The sequence below is a fragment of the Typopeltis vanoorti genome, chromosome 7 (assembly GCF_054136105.1).
Source record: "Typopeltis vanoorti isolate ZY-2024b chromosome 7, IOZ_Tvanoo_1.0, whole genome shotgun sequence".
NCBI lineage: Eukaryota > Metazoa > Arthropoda > Arachnida > Uropygi > Thelyphonidae > Typopeltis > Typopeltis vanoorti.
The window spans coordinates 16,894,604-16,913,985 of NC_143555.1; the positions used below are offsets into that span (position 1 = coordinate 16,894,604).

At 35.8% G+C, this 19,382-nt stretch overlaps 1 protein-coding gene across 7 annotated transcripts in view; it reads left to right on the forward strand.

Annotated features, from left to right (window-relative positions):
• Positions 1-19,382, forward strand: part of LOC150104513 (RNA-binding protein 25-like) — a 496,362-nt gene that overhangs the window by 458,329 nt on the left and 18,651 nt on the right. For all 7 annotated transcript variants that reach the window (XM_090395192.1, XM_090395194.1, XM_090395191.1 and 4 more), the window contains one exon: positions 4,850-4,996. In XM_090395192.1, coding sequence (XP_090251318.1) covers positions 4,850-4,996 — 147 coding nt within the window. The remainder of the gene's footprint in view (positions 1-4,849; positions 4,997-19,382) is intronic.

Genomic DNA, 19,382 nt, shown 5'->3' on the forward strand with positions numbered 1-19,382 from the left:
AAAGTGTGAGATGTCGGCACATGCTGCCTTTGCTGAAAGTTTCGACAGAATACTATCGCGGACATATATTATGAACTGGCAGCTGGAAACGAGGATGGCCCGAAACAGATCGAGAATAGACGAGGGAAAAAATGTCAGGTGTAGAGCATAGTGTAATCTGATGACAATAGTGCCCCACCATGTGGACGCAGGCCTATGGAAGAATCGAAAGGTAATTCAAACAAAGAAGGACAGTTCAGACGGACCTGGAGATCCTGCCCCAAGAAATGGTAAAGTTCAGATTTTGTTGTATAATTATCCAGTCGGAAAAAGGGAAAGATCATTGTAATGTATTAATCGAGTATGGACAGTATTTGAGAACTTTAAGTGATTATTTAGCAGTGACTGATATTCATAAGACAAATTGTTAGGAATGATTATAGATGATTGTGATTAGCTTAAAATGCAAGTCTAAAATAGTAGGTAGAAAATTGAGTAGAAGTGTATATTAGCACACATAATATAATGTGTATATTATGTGTGTTAAGTCTCTAACTCAAAAGATGGATTTATTGTTCATGTATTAGAGTATTAATCAGTTTGATTTACCATGTCCTTGAACTGATTGAAAGTGAGACTGGTCTAAGTGTATATTATGTCTTTAGATTCCAATAAATATGTTTTTTCTTTTATACCTGAGTTTTGCCTGTGATATGAACCAGAACTACCACTCATTAATCTGAACCATAACGGGGGGGAATTGAAAGAAAGGCATAACATGTTATAGAGGTTACGACTACAAATCAAAATTTACTTAGCCACAGTAGAGCATTTAATTTATGAGTTTAAGCACTAAATTTATTCACCTCTGTGCACCAAAGGTCTGGAAAAGTCTCCCTGAATAAGAGTCCATTCTATTCTAAGGTATTGGCTGGCGCAGCTTTAAAAAATAAATTTGTCAATATCTGAAGAGGAGACGGCCCCAGAAAGAAATTAGAGGATTCGTTTCTTTTAGCAAGGAATGACCTTTAACAGTCAGGGTAAGCACGTGAGTAAAATTAGGAATCGACTACAGATAAAGAATTTGCTTTCCTTATAGAATGAATACGTAAGAAGTGATACAGATATTAGAGTCAGGGAAATTTTATAAGTCTTGTAGTTAATGTAGAGAGGTAAATTCATAAAGGAAAAGCAACGACATAAAATGGCTCCCACGGCAATATATAACAATGTATATAAGATCTAAGATAATTCTTTTACACACTGTATTCACCCATGCATATAATATGTTTAATTCATATTGACTGACATATCTGATATGATGTAAATTAAATATAATTATAACACTGCAAACTTAAGATATGTAGTGTAAACCTATTATGGACAGTCAGGAAGAGAAAAGAAAAAAATTGAGATGAGAACAAAACTCTGTGATAAAAAGCAATATGGGGAAAGTCAGCTAGTAAACCATGTTGCTTGATACACTTCATTTCATGAAATGAAGTAAAAGTGCAACGCACAAAAAAAAAAAACAAAAAAAAAACACAATATTGAAAAGTGAGAGAATATTTTGGAGATTGATCCTGGATAGAGGTCCTAATCAAAACAATTGGGCATTAACTTATGTTATATATAGGAGTACTCAGCCTCATTGACTGGTATTCATAGTATAATGAATAAGCTATAGAAATTATGGAATATACTATCTGATCAAAATTATCTGGATGTCTGCTTATTCCACCTCTCACTCGAATATGAAAGGCATTAATATGAAGTTCATCCATCCTTTGCACTTTTTGTTTCCATACACTGCCTCCAGTCTTCTAGGAAGGCTTTTGAATAGATTTTGCTGTGTTCTGCAATAATTTCCCTTCCATTCTTAAAGAAGAGCATTACTAAGGTTGGTCACTAATGTCAGACAATTCAGCCTGGCTCACAGTTTGCATTCCAATTCTTCTCTCTGAAATCTAGATTAGATTTCACTTATTCATTGTTGTGTGTAAACTATAGCATTCTGCTTTGTGCTCCTAAGATGCAGGTTTGAAATTTAGCAAAATATAACCCAATTAATAAATATCTTTTTTTTATAAAATAGTTCTTTTGGTGGTGTTATGAATGCGGTATTTATTCATAATACCGTTATGAATAAATAAGGTATGAATCAACATCAATTCATACACAAACCTTTCCTGTACAGACCTTAATTTGTGAATGGGGTATTGTCATGTTGATACAGTAAGGGGATTTACTGAATTGTTGGCATAAAGTTGGAGGCACAATATTGTTATTTCTCATCACCAGGGGTTCCAGCCACAACTATGAAAAACAGCTCCACACCCATCAAACTTCACAGTTGTCATAAAATCCTGGCTATGGTGTTATAGCATAATTAATTAGTTATTGTGGGCATTATGAACTGTGAAAGTATAACTAATTTTTTTTTAAGTTAAAGTGTAAATCATTGCCAAAATGCATAGATTTGGAAAATATTTTATTTCAGTGTGCTTCTAGTTAGAATTAGATTAAGGAAATTGATGGAATTGGTTAGCTCTAATTCTGTGGTAAAATTCAGTCTCTTGCTAAAGTTGGTAAATAAACTTTATAATGAAGATATACATTTTGAATCTCTAATACACATGATATCATCTACATAGCAACCATGAAATGTAATGCCTGGATGGAGGAAGATTATTAATATTCCAAATGTGCAAAGAACAGCTTGGCTAATTGGTCTCTGATGCACTGGGAGTTCAAAAGTTTGAATATATAAATTGTTACTAAATATGAAAAAAATTAGCCAAACTATCAGATCGACGATGATTAAAATATCAGTAAGGATTAAGTTAGCATGGTAGCTTAATGAAGAATCATTCAGGAGTAATGTGTGTGGATGAAGTCTAGTATTTGAGGGGGAGAGGAGACAGTGTGGTCACATCTCGGGGGTATTAGGATGTCATTTTAAGATAAAGTTATTGGAAATATAGATGTTCACAAACCTTGCTTCAGCAATTGATTGAATGTACTGGCTGATTGTGTTGTGGGAGGATTAAGTAATGTATGTTTGCACATTTATGGAGCACTGTATAAAATTTATCATTGCATACTTACCATGAGGCAACAGATTGTTGCATTTGCTTTATAGATAAATATCTATGTATAAGGGAGAAGATTGTTGCTTTCAAGATATATAAGTAACCGATAATTATGAGAATTTCTGATTGGTTGTTATGTTTACATTTCTAAGAGGTATATAGGTGATTATATTTCATCATGCATTAATCAGATATGAACTATTTGCCTATGACGGACATATATCTAAGGAAAAGAACAAGCATGGATACCAATAGATTTTGCACAGATAAATATCTAATTTACGGTAATGTTGTTATGAGGTGTAGTAAATTACAATGATAGAGAACAAATTGCATCATGTTATATATAAACTCTAGTTATACATATCCACATTTATGAAGAATCAGTTGAGCAGTTAATGACATTATAGGAATTGATTATAGCTGTCTTTTTTTTTTTTAATAGTTTTATTGATTGCAATTAAACAAAATCGGACAGATGTAACACTGCCTTCATTGCCTTCCTACATGATATAATTGTAATCCAGTAATAAATTTTCTAGTGTTCTAGGTAGTCACTCGTTCAAGCTCCTAACTCTCAATCTCATCATATTCTTGTTCTAATCCTCTAATGCTTTGTTGAAATTTCCTCCACAAAACCTTCATTTTCATTATAATATTGAAGACTGCTGTCAATGGATGCAAACTCTTTATAGTTTCTGATGTGATTCACATCTATTGGGATGTCATTTTCGCTATCGGCCATATCCAGGATATCCATGATTGAATGCTTAAAGCCATAGTGAGCAAAACAGTTTTGAATGGTCTTGCTTATAGCTCACCAACTCTCTGCCATAAACTGTATTTCTTATAAAAGATTGACTTTTACACTTGCCTCCTTAAGCAATTATCAAGAACCAATAAAATTTTCTTGATTTCCATTGCAATTCCATGTCCCAACTTATCTTTAAATAATTCAGATGTCATCCACACATCTTTGGTCATGTTGTACCGAACTGGTAAACTCTCCATCCTAATTCCTTTCAACTATCAAGGCTTGGCTGGCCCTACATCCAATGACTAGCAGCTTTCATTTAATAGTTCTTGATATAGCATAATTCATGTTCATGAGCCATTGCTTTCATTGATGCAAGTATGGCATGTTTATCACACAGGGAACTATTTGATCTGGCACAATAAAATAGTCATGTTTTGTCAACATTGCATGTCATCAGCACTAAATTTTTGATGCAAGATTATGTAATTTCCATAATACCCAGTGCAGTAGAGGTTACTGGCTGGTCCATTAAATGGCATTCTATCCCAAATAAATGAAGCATATTCTTGTTATATTTTCATTTTGTTTTTGGTTTTTGTTCTTCCAGACTTGTCCCAATAAAATGACTTACTTGGTTAACCAGTTGACTAATTAATCAGAATCCACTGTGTTCTCATTAAGAAATTGCAAAACTGGTGGGGTGCAAGATTTAAAAAAAAAAAAAAAAAAAATGCTTGAAAAAATTATAACTTGGACATTGGTTTTTGAAAAATGCATACTGTTTTTGAAGTAACAAATCAGATTATAAACTATTTGAACAAGAAAGTTATATTTTGTTTCTCAGTAAATATATTCTTTAATGCTTTGAATATTTCAAATTAAGTAATTATAGTATTTCATTATGCACTTAGATTAAAAATGAATCATTTTACTGATGCCAGACATGACAGTTATCTGAGTTGACTTAATTAGTTTTACTGCACTACACACAGACATCAACTGACATGATTTCTTTTTATAGCACTTAATGGAAAAGCGCATACGACCTTGGATTAATAAGAAGATCATAGAATATATAGGAGAAGAAGAACCAACATTAGTGGATTTCATTTGTTCTAAAGTATTAGCTAGAAGTGCTCCCCAGAGTATTCTTGATGACGTATCAATGGTAATATATCTAGTTTTTTTCATTTAACTATAAAAGTATAGTTTTGTTGCTTTTAAGTTAATGCACTTTTGTACTGATTTAAAAACAAAAACCTATGGCAGATAATTGTAAGAAACTTTTACTTTTGCATGCACTTTTTTCACAAGAATCTGAGGAGAGGTAAACGTTTTAATTTTTCAGTTTCATTAAAGTCTAATGAGTAGGTAATAATTTTTAAGAAATTCAGATGACGGAAAGTGGTTTAGAAGAATAGTACCAAATTTTAATAAAGAAGAATAGGGTTAAAACATTTTGCTGTTAATAACTCCTAAAAGTGGAAGACTAGAAGCTTCCATATTAGAAAATTTAGTAACATTTTATTACTTATGCCTTGCTATTTCCCCCTCCCTGTGGGGCATGTGTTCATGGTGGAGAGGACCTCTCAGTGATGGTATTGGCCCTTTTCATTCTTCCTCCATTCTTCACTCTACTTCTCCAGAGTCTTTTTTACTCTCCTTTCTTTCAGACTCATCACTGGGATGTGATGCCCTGCCACCATGTTTGCCATTCAGTACTACTCATGGACATGTGGAAAGGGGGATCCTGGTAGTTCTGCACTACACTACTTTGGCCTCTGTTTTGGCAAGATGGGCAGCGGTCCTGGATGGAATCAGTCAGTCAGTGGACTTGCCTGCACATGTCGCTGGTGTTGCAGTAAGTCTCACACCCCATGGTCCAGAGTCGGGACCCAAGTTTTGCTGTGGTGCTGATATAACTTCCAGGGCAATCCTGGCATTCCACTCTTGAGAACAGTCATTGCTTGCCAGTCAGTAGGCATCCACGTGTGCTCTGTGGTGGTTGGGGAGCTGTGGTACTGAACAAAAAAAGCCTTTAGCATGAATTGTTCATCCTCAAGTGTTTCATGGACCATAATAAGGTCCCAAACAAGTACTGATTCTGAAAATCATCACAGAATAAGAAACAAATGACGTGATACCACTATAAATGTACCCGTTTTTCTGATCAGCTATGCAGCAAGTGAAAAACCCCAATAGGGAAAATGCCACCCGTCATTATTCAAAATGATTTAGAAAGACTGTCAGGTTTTCTGAAAACAGTTAAACTGCATTCTGGTGATATCCTTGTGGAAACATTATATCAGCAACATTCTGAAAAATTACTGAGAGAAACATCAGTTTGTGGAATACCAGTTACGGTAGCACCTCTTAAAACGTATGAGTACAACTCTGATGCACTGCTGAGTGCATCAATTGAATTACCTACAGCCTCAATTCAACTCTAAAAATGGTTCGATTTGATCACAACCCACGTAACAAAAAAATTATGGCAAGGATATCACTTAAAGATAAACTGCCAGAAACCACACACACACACACAAAAGAATTGGATACTTAGGTATCCACTGAAAGTAAACTTACCATCTGATCCTAACACATCAGATGATGTATTGAATTTTTTTTCCAAAAGAAGAGATGGACACTGGCTGTCCATTCTTCCTCAAAATCAGTTGATAGATATAAATCTGGTAAAGGTAAGCCCTCAACCTCCTGGAAATCAGACAATTCTGCGATGCCAAACCAATTGGATAATATTTGCAATGGAACTATTGTTTTCACCAGAATATCGATGATATTAAGATTTTGCTACAGAAACACAAGACTTCATGTTTTTGTTTGAAGGAAGCATATGTAAAACCTACACTGGTATCCAAAAACCTAAGGACAAACACTATTTTTTCTGAAAATGACAACTGTAAATTCATACGAATTATTATTACGATAAAGAGCCAAGAGGCTATATTTTCCGGCAGCGTAAATTAAGTTAAGGAGATAATACATCCATCATTATTTTAAAGCCGGATACGAAACTCGGAGATCGAAATATTTTCAGTTATCGTTGATAAAATTACTTAATATTGCGTAGTTTTGTTTGCCTTGCGTATTTTAGTGCGTCTGTTTCTGTGTTTTGGTGTGTTATAACTTATAATTTGATAAAACACGTTGCAAATAAATATGGCACCTGTACGAAGGAAAATGGCGGCCAGTAATGATGGTTCGCCATCTTTATCAAAGAATGGTAGTATGAAAGAAATGAGTCAGTGTACTAGCTGTGAAATGTACGCTTTGCAGAGTGCAGTCGGAGTGTGGTTAGAAGATAATAAAGGATTGAATGTGTGTGTAGAAAATGTAGGGAGAATGAGGAATTGAAATGTATTTCGGATTGTGAGTGTGATATTTTTGTCAAACTTCAGAATGAAGAAAATAGGGATATGACAAGAAACAGCAAGGTTGTTCATGAGAATTGTGAGAGTGTGAATATAGAAAGTGTGAATGATAGTATTAATGATTTCTCAGAGAATAAAAACGATGAGATAGATGCATTGAGTGAGATCGCGTTGTTGAATGGTGCGATAGAAAGGGCAAAACAGCAGCTAGAGTGCATGAACAAAAGTCGACTGAATGAACCAACCAATAATAAAAGGTATGACAGGAAAAATAGACGTATGAATGTGAACATGAACAAAATGAAGGATAGAGTGCTGTATGGAGACTCGTTAGTACGAGGTGTGTTAGTAGAGGGTTTGACAAAATCGTACCAACTTGGTGCAACCATAAAGGATGTAACTGAGTGTATTAGAGAGCAACAGGAAAGGGTGAAAGAAATATTGTTGTGGCAGGTACGAATGATTTGAAAGGAGATAAAATGGAAATGATAGAAGACCTGAATGAATTGTTTGAGGTAGCAAAAGAAAAAAGTGAGAGAGTTAGAATGATTAGTCTTTTGCCACGGTATGACAGTGAAATGTTTAAAAGGAGGGCCATAATTGCAAATGACTATGCGTGGGTTATGTATGACGAGTGGTGTGGAATTTGTGGACGTGTGGAGTGAGTTTGATGGGCGAAAGGATCTGTATAAGATGGATGGCTTGCATTTGAATGGTTACGGTGTAAGAAGACTTGAGAAAGTGTTGCTGAATGTAGTGGATGTGCCATTTCAGGGAAACTAGATTTGTTGGGGGGGGGGGGTAGATATACAGTCCTTAGGGAGGCAGTTGAATGTAAGAATGAATATAATATGCCAGAGCAAATAAGGACAACAAATCAGAGTGGGATAGTTAATATAAGGCATCAAGGTAGGGTTGGAGCTAATGGGGGTCTTAAATTCATGTACACTAATACTAGGAGTATTAGGAACAAGAAGGAAGAGTTTTTGGCCATGGTTGTCACTTCCAGACCACAGGTTATTGGTATTAGTGAGACATGGCTGACTGTAGATGATATAGCCAGTGGGATTGAATGTGATGGGTATAGTGTGTTCAGGAATGACAGAGAGCATAAAATGGGGGGAGCAGTATTGTTGATGATAGCTGATGAGCTATAGCCAAGGAGAATAGAAGTTGAATTGCAGGATAGAGAAAAGAGCACATTTGAGGCCATTTGGTGTGAGATTGTGGCTAGCAGAACTAAATATACAATTGGGTGCTGCTATAGACCAGGTGATGAAAAAGATGGTGGTGACAGTATGCACAAGCAAATAGAAGAAATGAGTAGAAGGAGGGTGATTATTATGGGAGATTTCAACTATGGTCGCATTGATTGGAGTGAGGAGAGGACACACGGGAGGAAGGAATTGGATTTTATGCAGTTATTAAGGGATAACTATCTGCGACAGCATGTAATGGAAAATACTAGGGGTCAGAGAGTGCTTGACCTAGTAATTACATCTGAGGATTTGGCTGTAACAAATATGACCATATTGCCACCAATTGGTGATAGTGATCATAGGGTCTTGACTTGGGACGTGGCTAAAGGTGTAGAATTTTCAATTAAGATAGGGTACATGTGGAATTATCTGGCTGGAAAGTATGACAAGCTTAGGACTTTGATTGGTTCAGTGCCATGGCATGTACAACTGCAAGGACTAGAAGTTGATAGTGCATGGGAGGTAGTTAAGAAGTGCTTGCATGAAGCAATGGCTGACCTAGAGTCCGAATAATAAATCAAGTAGGGGTTAAATGGATGAATAACACCATTAAGTGAATAACACCGTCAAGCACTCTCTGACCACCACTAGGTCAGAGAGTGCTTGACCTAGTAATTACATCTGAGGATTTGGCTGTAACAAATATGACCATATTGCCACCAATTGGTGATAGTGATCATAGGGTCTTGACTTGGGACGTGGCTAAAGGTGTAGAATTTTCAATTAAGATAGGGTACATGTGGAATTATCTGGCTGGAAAGTATGACAAGCTTAGGACTTTGATTGGTTCAGTGCCATGGCATGTACAACTGCAAGGACTAGAAGTTGATAGTGCATGGGAGGTAGTTAAGAAGTGCTTGCATGAAGCAATGGCTGACCTAGAGTCCGAATAATAAATCAAGTAGGGGTTAAATGGATGAATAACACCATTAAGCTTGAGCTGCAAAAAAAGAAACAACTATGCAGGGAATTTAAGGAGAAAGGTGACTGGCAGGCACATGAACGGTATAAAGCACAGGCCAGAAGGGTGACGAGTGTGGTAAGAAAAGCAAAAAAGGATTACTAAAGAACATTGGCCATGCAGGCTAAAGAGAATCCTAAACAGTTTTTTAGATATGTAGCAAGTAAAAGGAAAAATGTACATGGCAGAATGATTTTAAAGAATGCCGATGGTAGGGAGGTAACTGAATCAGTTGAGATAGTTGAGTTACTGAGTGAGCACTTTGCAAGAATATATCATCCAGGTGGTGACATTGCAGAAACGAATGTACCAGTAGATTATACGGGAATTGTGGTGAACGAAGTGGAGGTGAGTAGTCTATTGCATAACCTCAATGTCAATACATCTGTGGGATTGGATGGTATACCAGCTCGTGTTGTACAAGAAGCAGCTAAAGAATTGTCAGTACCCTTGACCATTTTGTTTAATTTGAGTCTCATGTCTGGGTTAGTCCCGAGGGGGTGGAAAGAGGGGGAAAATAGTCCCACTGCATAAAAATTGTGGCAAAGTGTAAGGTTATGCACTTTGGGGTGAAAAGAATAGCAGTAGAATAGGTGGTTCCAAGACTGCTGTTGTAAATTACCGACCGATTAGCATATCAGGAATCATTGTCAAGGGCTTAGAGAAATTAGTCAAGAAAAGAATACAGGATTGGATAGATGAAAATGGGATATTGTATGGGGGACAACATGGTTTTGTGAAGGGTAGATCATGCCTCAGTAACTTGCTCACGTTTTATAACACAGTGACGGCTGAACTGGATAGGGGTTATGGGTTTACAGTGATACTACTGGACCTTGCCAAGGCCTTTGATAGGATACCACATGGAACCCTAATCAGTAAACTGGAGCAGATGAGGATAGATATAGGGTTGGTGAGATGGATAGGAGGGTGGTTGAAGGAGAGATACCAGAGAGTGGTTTATTCAGGAGGGGAATCTAAAAGATGTCTTGTGACTAGTGGAGTGCCGCAGGGCTTTGTTCTTGGACCACTGCTTTTCAATTTGTTCATCAATGATAATGGAAAGGATTTGAGAGGAAGTGTTCACTTGTTTGCTGATGATGCAAAGTTGGGTAGAGCAATTGTGAGTGCACAGGATGTCAAAATTTTACAGGATGATTTGGATAGTTTGGAGGACTGGGCTAGGAAAAATGGATGTCAATTTAATGTGGCAAAGTGTAAGGTTATGCACTTTGGGGTGAAAAGAATAGCAGTAGTATATCGCATTGGTGGAACTGTACTCCAGGAGATTGATGAGGCCAGGGATTTGGGGGTGTTGGTGGATATGGAGTTGAAGTTTAGGGGGCACATTGCAAAAGTGACTAAAACAGCTCACCAAATCACTTGGCTTCTGAAAAATACTTTAACATGCAGAGACAAACAAGTTGTTGTTCCTCTGTATCGATTGGGATAAGATCCCATCTGGACTTCTGTGCCCAGTTATGGGCACCAGGGTTTCTTTGTGATGGGGAGGAAGTGGAGAGGGTCCAGAGACGCATGACCAAGATGATAGCAGGTCTGTGGAATGAACCTTATGAGAATAGGTTGAGGATTTGTGGGTTGCAGAAATTGGACGATAGGCGAAGGAGGGGTGATATGATTGAGACATTAAAATTACTGAAGGGTTTTTAAAAGATTGATCCAGAAGATATTTTTGAAAATATGACTGGTGGTGGGAGGACTAGGGGACCATGCATGGAAGCTGGGCAAGAGCGTGGTTGACAAGGGTGTTAGAGCCAGGTTTTTTACTTGAAGAGTGGTGAATGAGTGGAATAAGCTTCCATAGTCTGTTGTGGGTGCTACAACCGTGAATGAGTTCAAGGCAAGGTATGATTGATACTGTGTGAATGTCGAATAGTTGTTCTTGACATGATGTTAGGGCCTCCCTCGATGAGCCTGTCGACTCATTGGAGTTTCCTGGAACAATAATAATAATAATATAAGAGTTTCATGCCGGAGAACTATCGGCAAGTCCAGGCGTAAGTCATCACTTCGGTAGTACAACACTATGGCAACTCATGTCAAAGGTGGAGCAAGCTCCGTCACTATCCTTAATATTATCTCATAATGTAAAACGCAGCTCTTAGGAGATGTATTACTGTTTTACATTCCAAGAAGAGGTCACTACCCAGACCGGTTTCGACCTTTATTTGAGGTCTTATCAGTGAGTAGGTAGACCTGGAATACTAAGGTTTAAGTGAGCCGAACTTACATATATACCCCTCTTAACGAATTGCCAGACCGGTGTACCCATATATTATTATTACTACGATAAAGAGCTACGAGGCTATTTTTTCCAGTGGCATAAATTAAGTTAAGGGGTTAATAAATCCCTTGTTATTTTAAAGCTGGATACGAAACTCAGCGATATTCTAATGATATTCAAATGATAACTTTTTCTTGGACTCACCAATAGTTCTTCGGCATGAAACGCTTAGATTTCGATCTCCGGGTTTCGTATCCTGCTTTAAAATAATAAGGGCTTTATTATCCCCTTAACTTAATTTACGCCGCCGGAAAAAAATAGCCTCTTGGCTCTTTATCGTATTAAGTCAAGTAATAATAAGGTATTATTATTATTACTTGACACCTCCAGGGAGGGAGGGCATCTGTTTTACAATTCTATCTGCACCACCCACAATCCACCAACTACAATGAACCACAACTACACCAACACCATCAACCGCCCACCTGTACCACTAGTATTTTCACAGACAATCACAAACATCCAAGGTCACGGCAGAATTTGGACCCGCAATCTTTTGGCCGGAGAGCAGATATGCGAACAACTCAGCCAACCAGGCTGGTAAAAAAAAAAAAAAAAATTAGCTTGTGGTAATTTGTATAACTGACAATTTTGAGTAGAAAGTGGGTGCACATTCATATTTTTGAATCTTGTGCAAAGGGGTCATGTGGCAGCACTCAACAGCATAAAAGGCAAAAGGCTGCACTAAGCGAAAAGGTCTCATCTAGTTGATTTCATAAGAGGAAGAGTTATTGGAAATCTTGAAAAAGACTGTAGAATTACTGACATTGCCAGAGAGTTTGGAATCTCACATAGTTTTCCATCTAGGCGCTGGGCAGCATTTCAAACCAATGGAATGTATTCCAGACTCAACAGGATAAAAGCATGGCCGGAAAATTTGCCATAAGATGTTTTCACTGTATAAATTTAAACTAATAATCTGGTGACCTTATCAACCGACTAGTTAGGGGAAGTAATTTTTTTAAAATTAAGCTTTCTAATTGACAGTCTGCTTGTGTGATTCCTTTGATAAATATTTCTGTGCACTAACTCCATTATGTAAAACATTTGGTGAGCATTGCCACCCTTCTCAATCCTGGAAATCTAAAGTTTATCAAGCAATGGCAAACTTAAAATCATTAGATACTAGTTCACATATCTCTTCTCAGTCTTTATTTGCTCATATTTAATCAGATTTAAATAATGACACTTCATCTCTGATGTCATCTTTAGAAAATTTGTATCGTAATATTAGATGGAGGCAAAAGAAAGACCAAGCACCCCCTATCCCAACTGAAAGAAGTGGATATATAATTCCAGATGAGTTTACATTTATAGAAAATGGTGAGCAGTTTTTTATTATACGATAGTGGTGAAGATGATGAAGAGAGAATTTTAGTGCTTGTTACACAAGCTGGATTAAATGACCTTGAAAATACTAAGCATTGGGCATGTGACAATACTTTTAAATGCAGCCCAAATATATATTATCAGTTATTCAGGCTACATATAGTAATAGGAAGTATTAGCATTCCACGTCTTTTTGCTTTTATAATCATCACAAACCATGGGCTCACTGCCCGTTGGTGTCCAATGCCTCCTTCACCATCTTCTTCCACCTTTCTTTGTCCAGTGCACAGTGTCGCAGTTTCTGTACACCCATTCCACACCATTCCTTTATGTCGTCTCTCCATTCTCTGTATGGTCTACCTTTTCTGTTTACACCATCCGTAATACCAAGCATAAATATCTTTATCTTCCGGTCCTCACTCATTCTACAGATGTGTCCAAGTAATTGCAGCTTACATTTTATAATCTTCTGCATTAGATTCTCTTTTGGTTGTATCTTCCGATAGAGTTCTTCATTTGTGATTTTCTGTACCCATCGTATTCTTAGAATCCTCCTGTAACAAGTTGTTTCAAATGCCAAAATTCTTTTTCTTGATTCCTTATTTATTACCCACATTTCAGATCCATACAGTACATCGCCAAAGATGCATGTTTCCAGTATCTTAGTTTTGTTTGCAGGCTGATCACTTTACTTTTCTAGATGTTGTCCATGGCCTTCAGATTTGTTCTTTCCTTTGCAATCCTGATCTTTATTTCTTTTTTACATTCCAAATTGTACATCATTTTACTTACCAAATATGTGAATTGCTCTACATTTTCTTTCATTTCCATCCACTTGTATCTTTTGTTTCATGTTCTTCTCACCAAATACCATTGCCTTCATTTTTTTTCAAGTCCATAACAAGTTCAAATCTCTTCCCTTCCTCATTTAACAGTTTCAGTGTTTTTTGTAGTTCTCTTTCGTCTTCTTCAATAATAACAGTGTCATCTGCAGATTGTTAATTCTCATCCATGCACTGATATTCCTTTTGCATCTTCCTTCATTTTATCCATTGCTCTTTCTAAATGTGCGATGAAAATGTTTGGTGATATTGGGTCCCCTTGTCTAGTACCTCTGCTTGTTCTAAACCAGGCATTCCCAACCCTATGCCCGCAGGCACCATGACGCCCGTCGACCAATTTGTGTGTGCCCGCCGCTGTTCAACCGTGTGCCATATATATAGTTTGAAATAATCACGTGCACATCACGCAACAATTCAGGGCATGTGTTAATGACACATGACGAGTATTAAACACATACAATGTAAAGTAGATGCGCATTCGAAATTTTTGAAATATTTTGATTTTTAATCTTAAAATGAGTGAATCAAGTAAAAGACAACGAACCTATAATTTTAACACTGACTGGGAAGGAACATATTGTTTCGTTAATTTTAAAGATAATTGTGTTTGTTTGTTGTGCAACAGTAGTGTTGCAATTCCGAAAAAACATAATGTTGAACGTCACTTCCAGACAATGCATGCCAATTTTAATACGAATTATCCACTTAAATCTGAAATAAGAATGAAAAAAATAAATCAACAAAATCGAACCTATCTGCCCAACAGTCGGTTTTCACTAGACATGTGGTAACATCTAAAAATGCCACCATTGATTCTTTAAAAATTTCTCACATGCTTGCAAAGAAGAAAAAAACGTTCCAAGATGGCGAGTTGTGAAAAGAAGCATTTTTGACTGGTGCCGATTGTTTATTTGAGGGATTTTCTAACAAACGTGAGATTATGTCAGCAATACAAGATTTACAATTGTCAAATAACACTGTCACAAGAAAAATACTTGTAATTTCAATGGTCATACAAACTCAGTTATAAAGTGACTTGGAAATATGTAACTGATTCTCTTTACAATTTGACGAGTCAACAGATGTATCAGACACAGCACAGTTAGCAATTATGGTGAGAATGGTATTTAGTAACTTCACTGTAAAAGGAGATCTACTGAAAATATTACCCATGAAAGGACGAACAACGGGTGAATATATTTATAATGCATTCAGAATATACGCCAAGTCAATAGATATGCCTTTGCACAAGCTGTCTGCAATAACTACTGATGGGGCACCAGCAATGGTTGGCAATATCAATGAATTTATTGCACTCTGCAAGAAAGATCATTCATTTCTAAACTTTATGTCCTAACACTGTATTATCCACCAGGAAGCTTTCTGCAGTAAAATACTGCCCTACATGTTATGAAAGTTGTTACAAAAATAATCAACTTTATTCAAGCAGCACCGACTTTTCAAGGCTCTATTGCAAGACATTGAAGATAAAGAACCTGATCTCATCCTGCATACTGAAGTACGTTGGCTCAATAAAGGTCAAGTCCTTACAAGATTTTTAAGCTTAATTGAAGAAATAAAAAAATATCTTCATGTCAAAAATGAAAATTTTGATGAACTAAATTACTTTTGCTGGCTGTTGGATTTTTGTTTTCTCACAGACATCATGGAAAAATTGAATTCTTTAAATTTGGGGTTGCAAGGAAAAGATAGACATGTCTCTAAAATGATAGGCTCTGTAAACTCATTTAAAGCAAAACTAGATTTGTGGATATCACATCTGCAGATGGGATCTCCCGCATTTCCCAAATAGTTTTAGTTTTTTTTTTTATCAATTCCATACGATTCTAGAAGATGTTCTCCAAAAGATGTGCCAAGACTGTAGAAATGAAAAATCAGGCATACCAAACCTGGCTCAAATCAAGAACTCCATTCTCCTTCACTGCCTATACTGAAGCCGAAAACAGATGCAAGAAAATTATCAATGCTTCCAAAACAGAATTTGAATTGGCAAAAAGCCGGAAACTTGCAGCCTGTCAAAATGGCAGCCACGCCTTTTGGTCTCTTGCCAAAGCAACTGGTCGTAACTTTTGCCCTACACTATTCCCACCCCTATCATACCCAGATGGTTCAATTGCAACATCACCTACAGAAAAAGCTAATCTCCTGGCTTCACACTTTGCCTCCAGTGCACACATAACTGACGGGTACACGACAACTGGGCGATTGCCAAATGGGCAATGGAATAAAAGATCAAACATGCAATTCTATTCTGTCGATCTATTACCAGGTAAATTTAAATAATTTTTTTTTGTGAAATGAGTTAAAAGAATGCTATAAACATGAAATTTGAAAAATCTCACTTATAATTAAGTTTATTTTTATTATGTAGAATTACGAATTGTATAGAAGTTATATTGAAATTTCCCGTGCAAAAAAATGAGTCAGCTAGTTAATAAATATTTATATTATATATTTTCGTTTATATCATATATCAAAATTTGTAGGATCGTTTAAGAAAGAGATGGTTAAAAAGAGTGGTCCGAAAATGATTTAAAAATGAAAAGGTATAATTGCACAGTATTAAAATAAAGAAAAAATAGTTTTTTTTTAATTCATTTCTTAATATTATTTTGTAATTAATAAACATATTTACAAATGTTACATTATACTAAAACAAAAAAAGTATATGAAATTCAAAACAATTTTTTTCAATTTATTAATTCATATTATAGTTATATACAATACCATGTAAATATTCTATTATATTTTCCCTATCGTAATTAATAACTTTTTTCAAAATTCTTTGGTCAGCTGCATCGTAACGTCTACGTTTGTGCTCATGTTGAAAACCTGCTACTGCTCTTTCATAATCAACATCATATATTTTTTGAATTTTTTGTAGTCCATTTATAAAAATCCATAAATTTGGATGACTTGTGCTGCTGCCAAAGCTCAATTGCAGTTTTCGATGACAGGCTTCTGCAAAATTATTTGTCCTATCGGTTCCATTTATCGTTCTTTGGTACACAGACCAAACGTTTGAGGGAAAAATTCCTTAGACGACCTATGTATGTGTTCTTAAGCCATTCTAAAATTCGTTCAAATTCATTGGATAAATGATTCTCAAGTTCAGAAATAGCGTAAATAATATCTTGTTCTGGAACGAAAGCAAGCGAAGTGAATTTGAATTTAAAGCGAATTGCACATCAGAATTATATCTGTTTAAAAGACTGCATGAAGCTAAATGCTTATGAAGATTTTGTACAAGATGAAAAAAGCAACCATTTATGTTAAGCTTGTGTTAAATACTATACGTAACGCTTGATGAATGGCAATTTCAAAATCAACATTTATATTTTCGGGATCTAGTAATAGCCACGTTTCATGTATCATATAAAATAATTTTTGTGTATGTTTCAAGAGTCTTATTAGGTAATAAACAATATAAACAGGGAAAACAGGACCTCCATCCTTTCTAGCCAAAATAACAAAAATTTGAGCAAAAAGGGGGGAAGAAAGTAAAAATGTGCCATCCATAAATAATTCATTCATGCTTTGGCTCCACACTGCATGGCTTTCACGACCAAAAATTAATATTCTCATGGGGTTGACCTGTTCTGATCCAGAATCAGCCAATAAAAAATTGTGATGGACTGAATTCATAATTTAAGTATACTTCAGGAATAATTATTGTTTCCCTAGAATCAGGATTAATTGGGGCTTTTAAATTTTTTAATCTTCTTTGAATATTTCTGCACAGACTGCTATGATTTGGAAGCATTCCTTCTACTGAAAACAAACATTTTGTAGAACTTGAGTTCTGATTTGTGATGGGTTGCTCATTGTCATATCCGCTAATTTTTTGGCCTGTTGTACTAATTTCTTGCGTTATTACTCTGGCCGCATTTCCAGAACTGCTACATGTGTGTTCCTGTTTTTCAGAAATTAGTGATCCATCACTACATTTGTCCAGATTCTACCTTTGCATCCTTTGTTTTTTTATTTTCACATCTGCATTTCCAGAACTGCTACATGTGTGTTCCTGTTTTTCAGAAATTAGTGATCCATCACTACATTTGTCCAGATTCTACCTTTGCATCCTTTGTTTTTATTTTCACATTGCCAAAATTGAATTGAACCTTTCTTATCAGTCTTGTCTTTAACATAAAGATACCCATTCCAAGCATATTTTTCCTTGTCTCTTTGACTTAATATTCTTGAATTATCCATTTCTGAAGAATAGAAACAAGAAATATAAAAATAAAATTAAAAAAAAGTTTTCACTATTGATATAATTAAGAATTTTTTCAGTACTATTTGAAAAATAGTACTGAAAAAATTCTTAATTATATCAATAGTGAAATATTCCTATACTTCTATATATAATTGTACTTAGCAATTTGTTTCATTTGAGAGATAATCAAGAGTATGAAATTTATTTAAATTAATTTAGATGTCACATATACAATTTAGTATACGATTAAGATTATAAATTTTGAATACATACCTTTTATTTACTGAAACTTGTTCTTTGCACGTGGTAACTGTAACGTTGACACAAATATCGGAAACGATGTAATAAACAAACAAACAAGTAGTCTTACTATAAAACTTAAGATATTTTAAGTCTTACTTAATTCGCAAGATATTTTAAGTCTTATGTAAAATATCTTGCGAATGCGTATTAAACTAAATAACCGCACACAAAACGCCCAAATGATAAATTGCCAAACAAGACACCTTATGCAGCGAAATTTTTTTTGTTTGGCAATTTATCATTTGGGCATTTTGTGTGCGGTTATTTTGTTTAATACACATTCGCAAGATGTTTTAACTAGTCTTACTGTTTAATAGAAGTCAAAATATCTTACGAATGCGTATTAAACTAAATAACCGCACACAAAACGCCCAAATGATAAATTGCCAAACAAGACACCTTATGCAGTGAAGCTCAGAAATAAAAATTATAAGCAAGATTTTTCAATTTTTTTTGTTTATATCGTTCTTTTAACTCATTTTTACCTGGTAATAGATCAACAGAACAGAATTGCATATTTCATCTTTTATTCTGTCGCCCAGTTGACCGTGTCCCTAACTGACAATGGCAAAGCCCCTCCAGTCATTCCAACTGCCCAACATACAATGCTCCCTGTATCCTTTTGCCAGAAAGAGATCATTAACCTGTTGTCTAAATTAAACATAAAAAAGTCTCCTGGCCCTGATTCCTCCAATTGTGATGAAGGTCTATGCACTAGAACTGACTCTTGTCCTTTGCTATCTGGTATATACATACTCTCTTACTCCATTGGTATATATCCCAAAGCCTGGAAAATGGCCTATATTCAACCCATTCCTAAAAAAGGGTGACAAATTGCTGCCATCTAACTATTGCCCTATCTCACTCACCTCAGTACTATCTAAAGTGATGGAGAAAACCACCAATTCTCAATTCCTACCCTACCT